This window comes from Dendronephthya gigantea, unplaced genomic scaffold (assembly GCF_004324835.1).
Source record: "Dendronephthya gigantea isolate DGI-Jeju-01 unplaced genomic scaffold, DenGig_1.0 000067F, whole genome shotgun sequence".
NCBI classification, from domain to species: domain Eukaryota; kingdom Metazoa; phylum Cnidaria; class Anthozoa; order Malacalcyonacea; family Nephtheidae; genus Dendronephthya; species Dendronephthya gigantea.
This window is the reverse complement of record NW_021163077.1, coordinates 1,289,353-1,298,982: the sequence shown is the minus strand read 5'-3', so window position 1 is coordinate 1,298,982 and position 9,630 is coordinate 1,289,353. Positions and strand designations below refer to the sequence as shown.

The 9,630-nt window shown below is 36.7% G+C and overlaps 1 protein-coding gene across 1 annotated transcript; it reads left to right on the top strand.

Moving 5' to 3' along the window:
* The first annotated feature begins 3,396 nt into the window (after positions 1 to 3,396).
* Positions 3,397 to 9,319, top strand: LOC114530928 (catalase-like). Its single transcript, XM_028552549.1, has 12 exons — positions 3,397 to 3,522; positions 4,791 to 5,073; positions 5,322 to 5,452; positions 5,553 to 5,603; positions 5,932 to 6,111; positions 6,221 to 6,331; positions 7,011 to 7,091; positions 7,291 to 7,579; positions 7,683 to 7,759; positions 8,159 to 8,320; positions 8,693 to 8,764; positions 9,295 to 9,319. The coding sequence occupies exons 1-12, from the start codon at positions 3,472 to 3,474 to the stop codon at positions 9,304 to 9,306; spliced, it is 1,500 nt and encodes a 499-aa protein (XP_028408350.1). The 5' UTR covers positions 3,397 to 3,471; the 3' UTR covers positions 9,307 to 9,319.
* Positions 9,320 to 9,630: the final 311 nt, after the last annotated feature.

Genomic DNA, 9,630 nt, shown 5'->3' with positions numbered 1-9,630 from the left:
CTTTGTTTTTCTCAAATTAGTTCTGCATGAAAGCTGACAAACAAAAATCCGAGCGCGAAATTCTTCTGCCCAGTGAACAGCCCTAAAGGCTAAACTCCCTACTGCCCACCGTGACCCTTGCGAAGGAAATCTGACCGATCAGGCGAACTGCCCTTGTGCAACCTTTGCATGTTCTGCTTTTGTGATGCAATATGGTAATAAAAGTTTATTTCCGATATATGCAATATGCATAGGTATTGTTCAACAAGTTCTCAAACAGTTCTTCAGCTGTGGTCTGTTCAGGCAGGTTTTCATTAATTTAGTCGTGTAATAATCTAATTGTCGTTAGCATGTCAAAGTGGTTGATGTGATAGATTATCGCTACGTGTGTGCAGTCCAGTCGTGGTGCAGTCAATATTTCCTGATTTGAAAATTTGGATTTTTGCTTTGGTCTCCCGTTGCCGATATGCCTAAAATTTTGAATTTCATCAAAGTATGATTTTATGGGTTCAAATGTTTTCATGTATGTTTTCATGAAAATGCAATTCTGCTTAGCTCTGAAGGATTTCGACGTATTTTGAACCTGATTTTTGAATTTTCAAAAATTTGCGAAAATTATGATTTTAAGTGTTAAAAAATATACATTTTATATGTTTAAATGTATTTAGTTTCTGAAGGGGAGGTGATTACAAGCTATAGATTCACTGAAGCGAAGGCGATGTAATCACCGCGCCTGAGGCTACTGATTGTTTTAGTATAAATTTCGAGGTGTTTACAAATAACATGCACACAACACATTTTCATGAAATTTATATTTGCTTCAAACTTTTTATTTGAAAAAAAAGAAAAAGAATAAAAATCTATGGTCACTAACTAGACTAAAGACTCACTTCAGAGACAGTGAATATTGACCGTTAAATCAATCAGTCTCGAAATCTACACTAAAAGTTTTTAGGGGTGCATCAAACATGTATACTCTAATGCATTATCAATGATCACTTTTTGTGATTGCAATACAGCTATCAGGTTCGCCGTTCGCCTCATGAGAGGAGCAATTTTCGACTGTGTGTAGGAAGTTTTCCACCAGGCGAATTTTGCCCAGGGAGCGGAATATTTTCTTTGTTTTTCTCATATTAGTTCTGCATGAAAGCTGACAAAGAAAAATCCGCGCGCGGAACTCTTCTGCCTAGTGAAAAACAGCCCTAAAGGCTAAACTCCCTACTGCCCACCGTGACCCTTACGAAGGAAATCTGACCGATCAGGCGAACTGCCCTTGTGCAACCTTTGCATGTTCTGCTTTTGTGATGCAATATCATAATAAAAGTTTATTTCCGATATATGAAATATGCGTACTGCATAGTTATTGTTCAACAAGTTCTCAAGCTTAAAAAGCTGTCGTCCGTTCAGGCAGGTTTTCATTAATTTAGTCGGGTAATAATCTAATTGTCGTTAGCATGTCAAAGTGGTTGATGTGATAGATTATCGCTACGTGTGTGCAGTCCAGACGTGGTGCAGTCAATATTTCCTGATTTGAATATACCGAAAAATAAAGACAAATTTACATCCGGACTTTTTCACATCGTTGAAAATTACTTTTTCTCGAACAATCGACGACTAAATAAAAACTAGCCCTTCGGCATACTAATGACACAGCAGTTTTCTTTGGGAAAATAAAAAAACTTAGGGCCTACTTATTTTTAAATTGGCATTACTGCACTGCATACAGCATGTGTCCGAGACACCGCTATACAAATTATATTCGCACTAATTTTATATTGAATTTGAAAAAAAATTTTAAATGCATCAAAATTCAAATGTATGCCTATATATTCTGAATCTCTTCTCTCTGCTATGTATTTGAATAGTATACTGTATACATTACAACCGGCACACGTGTTCCATCACGCGGAGTGTGGGTGGCACCGTACACAATGAAACAAAGATTCTTTTCGGTGTTCATAGCGGCATACCTTCGAGTGCCATGTACTTTATCTGAATAATACGATGACATAACCCTTGCCTTTTCCTATATAGTTGTAGGCCATAGATTGACTGACTTTCGCTTTCGCCAACGATCAGTACAAACACTCTATATGTGTGGCTGTGATGATAAGCAAACACGACTTGCCCCAAAGACCAGGCGGAACTCAAAACTCGGAAGTGCGTTTTTTTTCTGTGAAAATATATTCAGATATTGTCGGGCAAAGTTATTCTCCACATTTGAGTTCATATACCCATATAATACTTGAATTTGCCGATACCCATAGAATAGTGATTACTTGAACTCGCTAGAATTGGATTCCGAATTAGACTCGGAGCTCTCTAATATATTCTCTTAAGTACATAGCATGACAGTTATAAATAAGGTGCCTACATTCAGAAGTTATACGTCAAACTACAAATTTTAATTTTATTTTAACCCCTACTTCTCTTGAATTTAATACGTGCAACATAAATATATTCTTGTGTCACGTGTCATAATACATTCTGGTGTGACTTCACTAGGTCACGTCTGCGTGTCGCACGTGTTTTCGCACACGTTTTAAACTGCTTAACTAATCCTCTTAACACAGTCACCAGCAAATTTTGAATCTCTCAAAATTATTTTTTTTGGCATTCGGTCTTTCGTTCAAGTCCATTTGCTGTGAAATTCCTTACAAATCATCCTGATACAAATTACAAAATACAGATTGCAGAGATTGTAGTCACATGAAAAAACATTTCGCCTGTAAACTGGGACATGTTTATATCTAAATGGTTTGTGCCATTGGTGGTCGCTGCTATTGACAGTGAATCATGAAATGACCACTCATAATTCAGGGTTTCCATTTCTAGGGAAATTTCCTTAGAAAAGTGCTCCACTATATATGGGGGAGGGTCATTATTTATTGCATAAATTATACATTCTTTTCAAAAGTTCTTTGTTTCTCTTTGCTCACCAACCCATCCCTGTGCGAGGAAAGCAATATGCAAATAAATTATGGAAGCCCTGAATCTCATATATCCAGCCATACAGTGTCGAATTATATTCGTGCATTGCCAGTTTGGATCTACTCACTCAGCGACTGTCACTGATGTAACTTCGTATTGTTATATAAAATTCAATCGGTGTTGTTTCCACATTGTCAATCTATATTTACCAATTTTTTTACCAATTTTCCTCAAGTCGAAAATATATATTGCCTCCAATATTTTTAGGTTGACAATATCGCAGTCAGAACTACCCATTATGTTTTGACAAGAGAAAAGCCTGGAGAGTGGAGAATATGTTTATTCGCAGCCAATTGTATTATTTTTATCAACGAATATCGAAGACGGTTTCAAGGACGGTAATTCGCGGAGGAGGAAATATGGAATTATTTATGTGGAAACAGGAAGGTAATTATTTGAGAATCCCACCATTGCCAATCATTACAAATTGATTAGGCATCAAATTCCTCTTCGTGCTTCGAGCTGCAAGCCACTAGGTGTATCCCAGCATACGTCCTCAAAATGTCTATCAAAGGAGCAGATCAACTGGAGCAATTCGCCCAAAGTAACCCGGTTTGTGATATAATTGCATTTTTATGTATTTCCACTTGTTTCGTGTTGTAAACATGTAATTTTTGGGCGAAAACGAGTTTGTTGGTTCAGCTTCAATCTCCGGATTTTCACATGCACGAAACGTCATATAGATCTTCCATGTACAGGAATTGTACAGTACTTGTGTTAATTTAGGAGTTTGATTTGTGTTTGTTTTCAAATTAGCGGCTAAAGCGCGGTGTTTTTGTCTCCTTGACTTCGTTTAAGCATGAGTATCAATTTTATTAATAAAGCGCGATCTATAATTTCTTTGTTTCGCTGATCGGCTGATAGTTTATAAATTACGCAATTTGTTTGGATGAGACGACGTTGTGACTCTTGTGAAATATTGAAAAGTGTCGATTGCTAGGAAATCTCTTGTATTGAAATTGTTTATTAGATTAAGGTTCATTTATTGGTGCATTGACAAGTCTTTCCAAGCTGCCGTAAAATTTAATCGCATACTGTATTAGAAACCGACGTAATCCCAGTTATGTAACCTAGAACTGTCGAGGACGTCAATTTTATTTGTGAAAGAGTGTTTGAAATATTTCACACGGAGATGATTGCTGAACTATCGTATTCATATGTTAGATTAGGTATAATTATTATTATTATAGGAGACTGCTGTGAAATTCAGTTCGTAGATTACGTAAGCCTAGTTATGTAACCAGCTGCATCACGTAATTCACGTTCAAAAAGTATTTCCACCTGTATTGAAAATGAATAGCTTGGTAGCTATAAAATAATGATGAGAGCCTTCAAATTACCTTATTTGTGTACAAAAGTATCTTACCCTACCCTAAGGGGGGTCATTGAATAGGCTATGAATGAGGCCTTTTCGGACATGCAGTAAAAAAATCATTTCTTTTCAGATCTATTCGCATCAATATGTTTTGTTTTGTGGCATTGTTTATATACTGAGTTTCCCACACTTTCTTGCCTAGTTTTTCAAGCATTCCTGGGTGGATTAACTCCCAGTCGATCACATTGCGTAAAATTTGTTCAAGGCTTTGTTCTTTAATACATGTGTTTTAGGAGATCTTTTTCAGTGGTTCTAGTTTTTTTCATTTATTGTTAAAATTGGAAATCATAGCTTATTGATTCCAGCTTTGAAGGCCTTTGTAAGGCTTTTGTATTCACAAATAATGTATTCATGAATGTTATGAAAAAATTCGATGAGTTAACAGTTTTGTCTTCCAGAGCAGTTGTTTTGTCTCCCTGAGCATGCATTTGTTTTTTCATATTAGAATCCTGGTAGAGCCACTACAGGGTTTGGTTGCCCGGTTGAAACATGTACAGCAACAATGACCGTTGGCGAACGTGGGCCAGTCTTGATCCAGGATAATTTCTTCATTGATACAATGACCCACTTTGATCGTGAAAGGATCCCCGAACGTGTGGTACATGCTAAAGGTGGTGGAGCATTTGGTACATTCAAAGTGACACATGATATCACAAAATACTGCAAGGCAAAAATATTCTCTGAAATTGGCAAGGAAACACCATGCCTTGTTCGTTTCTCAACAGTTGGTAGGTGGATAAATAATTAATAGCTTCATCAAATAGTGAGCTCTCTAGTAATCGTTTTCAAATGCAGGTGTGTCTTTATTGCAAGACAGCAACACTAAAGGATGCATTCATAGTTGCCTTTGTTTCATCTTAGTGGATTCAGTATGATTTATTATTTGGTGTTATTGCATATGGCACATTCTTCAAATTGCATATGTGTGAACATTCAAATAGCATCTCTAAAAAGTATTTTTTTTAAATATTGCTAGGTGGTGAGTCTGGTAGTGCTGACACAGCTCGAGATCCCAGAGGTTTCGCCATGAAGTTTTACACTGAAGATGGAAACTGGGACTGTGTTGGAAACAACACTCCAATCTTCTTCATTCGTGATCCCATCTTGGTGAGTTGTTGTGCTCTATGTACATGGTTTCCTCATTTACCTATGTTGTAAAAAAAGTCTATCTATACGCAATTTGCAATTTTTTTCTTCAATCATATAGTTCCCAAGCTTCATTCATACCCAGAAGAGAAATCCTGTCACTCATTTGAAAGTATGTATAACAGTTTAAAATGAAGTTTTAGAAAGTAAATAACAGACCAACTAAACTCTAGTACCAAGTATGTTCTAAATTCCGGCTGCCCATACTGAATCCACATATTGATTTGTATTTGACTACTGTACGTGTCAGTAGAGATACCAAAGCATGCCTGAGATGTTTGATTTTTAGGAACCCCTTCATAAGCTATCCCCATATTAGCAAAATAAAAATCTGATTTCTGACGTTGGCCACAGATATTTAACCATTTAACTTATACCTATATGATTACTTCAGTTTATGTGTTTTAAGTGTTTGTTTCATAACATTTTCAATCTTTTAGGATCCAAATATGTTTTGGGATTTCATCAGTTTGCGTCCAGAGACAACTCACCAAGTATGTTTCCTGTTTGCGGACCGTGGTGTTCCAAATGGTTATCGCCACATGAATGGATATGGCAGCCACACCTTCAAGATGGTCAATGACAAAAACGAGGCTGTTTACTGCAAATTCCATTTCAAGGTAAGAAATAGAAAATTGCAAGACCATTGCAATGTCTTCTTACAGGTGTTTTGCATTGCAGCCAGTAACTTTACAATTGATCAACATGGTTTTTAAACTACTCTTGTAGACTGACCAAGGAATCAAAAATATTTTCCAAGCTGAAGCAGAACAGTTGGCTGGATCTGATCCTGATTATGCAAACAGAGATCTTTATGAATCAATCACTAATGGCAAATTTGTAAGAATTTTTTATTGGCATTTATGTGAGATGTGTACACATCTTAATCCCCGAAGAATAAAAAATCCTAGCTAACCTTTTTAAAAGGTGATATCCAGTCATAATGTTAACAAATGCCTTGTTTAATTACATTCTGAACCTTTTATATTTTTGAAATACGAGAAACAGTCTGCATTCTGCACAAAATCTTACACATTCGTTCCCTTGTCTTAAATGAGTAAAAGCTAAGTCCTTGTCCAGAAAAATCCTGCAGAATTTAGGCAATTTTCAAATTTGCAATGAGCTAATTCTTGGAATAGACCCATATTGCACTGACATCATAATCATTAAAGTTGTGCTCCAGATGTCTCCTTGCTTCACGAAAAATAATCGTTATGCAAGCGGTAAAGGTTTCGAAAGAAAGTTTCTCACACTAGTAAATATTTCTGTATTTTGCGCAAAATTTACATTTTTGCAAAATTTTATCTAGGGTAATTTGTTCTCCAGGTTCTTGCTAACGTCATGAGCAAGGGTCTATTGTATACTAAAAAGCTAGGTCTGATCTATTCACAAGACCACAGCGGGAATGGTCAAATCACAGCTTAGATGCAACTTTATTGATTTTAACTGTTGCACAATTAGTAATGACAGTTCAAAATTTTCCCTTTCAATAATCCATTTCTTTCTTCTGTTTTTGCAGCCTTCATGGACATTGTATATTCAAGTGATGACCTTTGAGCAGGCTGAGAAATGCAAATACAATCCATTTGATCTCACAAAGGTGTGTTTTAAAAAAATCTATATCAGCTGCCCTTTCCATAAAAATACTAGTGTCTTGCACGTACACAGAAAAACTGCTCTGAAGAACAACATCTCGTTAAAAAGATTCGAGGCAACATCTGTGATATTCCAACTCTACTTCAGTCATTTCAAAAGGGAATATAAATTGTCAAATATCACCCTAAATTTTCAATATTTAGATTTGGCCACACGGAGATCATCCACTTATCGAAGTTGGCAAAATGACTTTGAACCGCAATGCCGATAACTACTTTGCTCAAATCGAGCAGAGTGCTTTTGCTCCTGCGAACATGGTCCCTGGAATTGAAGCGTCACCGGACAAAATGCTGCAGGGGCGTCTCTTCTCGTACCACGATACTCATATTCATCGTCTTGGCCTGAACTACCATCAGCTCCCTGTCAACTGCCCGTACAAGTGTACACCGAAACATTATCAGAGAGATGGTCCCCAGACGTTCGAAATTCCAGGTGAGTGTGTGTAATTCTTGATCGATCGATGTTGCTGTATGTCGGTGACAGTGGTCTAGGAGAATGTTAGAATGACCTCATCCCAGCGTTGTATTTTCCTTAGATGGTGCACCTAATTATTATCCAAACAGCTTCAAGGGACCAGAGCCTAATGAGAAATATCGCCATCATGTCCAATCGGTTGGTGTAAATGTATTTCTACTTAACATCTTAAGGCCCGTTAACACGATCCAACTTTGGCGGTTCCAATTCACTTCTGGTGGATGTTTTATAGTCTGTTCACTGGCAAAGTACATAGGCAGAAAATCAACTATAGCCATAACAAACAATATTCCATACGTCAGAAGCGATTTGGATTGGATCCGACAAAGTTGGATCGGGTGAACAGACCCAGTCATTTCCCCCCATTACAGATGGGATGGAATGTATCATTGTGCATCATTTCTCCAATATTTATCTATCAATTTCTAGTTCTCCCGGCTCTAATGTTTATCTATCAATTTCTAGTTCTCCCGGCTCTAACGTATATCTATCAATTTCTAGTTCTTCCGGCTCTAATGTCTATCTATCAATTTCTAGTTCTCCGGGCAATGCAAACGGTTTGAATCAGGCGATGAGGACAACTACTCCCAAGTGACAACATTTTACAACAAAGTTTTGAACGATGAATCACGTGCTCGTCTCGTTTCAAATATCGCCGGACATTTGAAAGATGCCAAGGACTTCATCCAAAAACGAGCGGTACGGTTTTCAAACTTTTCTGCATGCTAACAGTGCTAACAGTTATCACTCTGGTTGACGTGTTTTATCTCTTGTTTATTAAATGCACGGCAGGTTGTGTAAACAAGTAAACAAACGTCTAGAATTTCCCATAGAATGTGGTATAACAGCTACAATACCCATGCAATAATATTATTAGACAAAAACACTTAATTAAAGTGCCTTAGTATGTATGAACTTGTGTGGTCGAAATTTCGAGAAATGTTTTTTTGTTTTGGCACATTTGATCATCATAAATCATCATTTTTATACAACACCTAATCATGGTATAGCTATGAAATTTGTTCCTTACATATGATAGCGTAAAACTTTAAAACTTGCTTTAATCTTTAGGTGAGCAATTTTGCCCAAGTGAGCCCAGACTTTGGAGACAGGCTGACAAAGGCTTTGGAGGCTCACAATAAGGTTAGTTACATCGATATAATAATTAGAGAGTGCTAAACAGGGGGGTAGTTTGGGTTTTCCTGTAAATGCAGTTAAAAGCAGGTCTTTTTCCACTATAGCTATGAAAATAGGATAGATTGTGCCAGTATTTGTCATAAGAAAACCTTTTTGCGTGTGCACTTGCATGTCTAAGAGTAAGTTGAACATTGATATTTGGGCTTGGTCAAGCCTGTTCGCTGTTCAGTGCTCCAAGTTGTGGTGAGGAGTGGAATGGAATCTGCTGAATTCCAGAACGGATGGAACTACTTGTCCAAGTTGTTTGCACGACCAATTGTAACACTTCTGTTAAATAAACAAACTTATGGAAAGTTTGCATATGCCAGTTTTAACAACTTAACGATTGGAATGGTTAGAACGCGTTATGCATATAGTGCTGGGATATTATATATGAGCGACTGGAAGAAGAATTTTTTGACTCAAAATAACGTACATAAAGTTGAAAACTGCTCTGTTGTGGAATATTTTAACAGTAAATCTCTTTTTTTGCTAAGGCTCGTCTTTGAACTGTGGATGAGGAAAAAAGACAGTATGGAAAGATTTTTCAGTATTACCGTAGTTCTATAGGCTGCGAAAATCGTATGAATAATCAGTATGAATTAATGATCTAATTAGCAGTAAAACTATATATGTAATGTGATTATTTAGGATTACTCAAATACCGGGTGATTTATAACGTTAAAGGGAATTATTATTTGCTTTGCACCGCTTTGGTAGTTTAGCCACGCTTCGTTGCATGTAATGCTTGCTACACGAATAAGACAATTTTTACTTCATTTTTTTTCTCAATTTAAAAATAAAATATTCAATTCGTATAATTTGCATCTGTG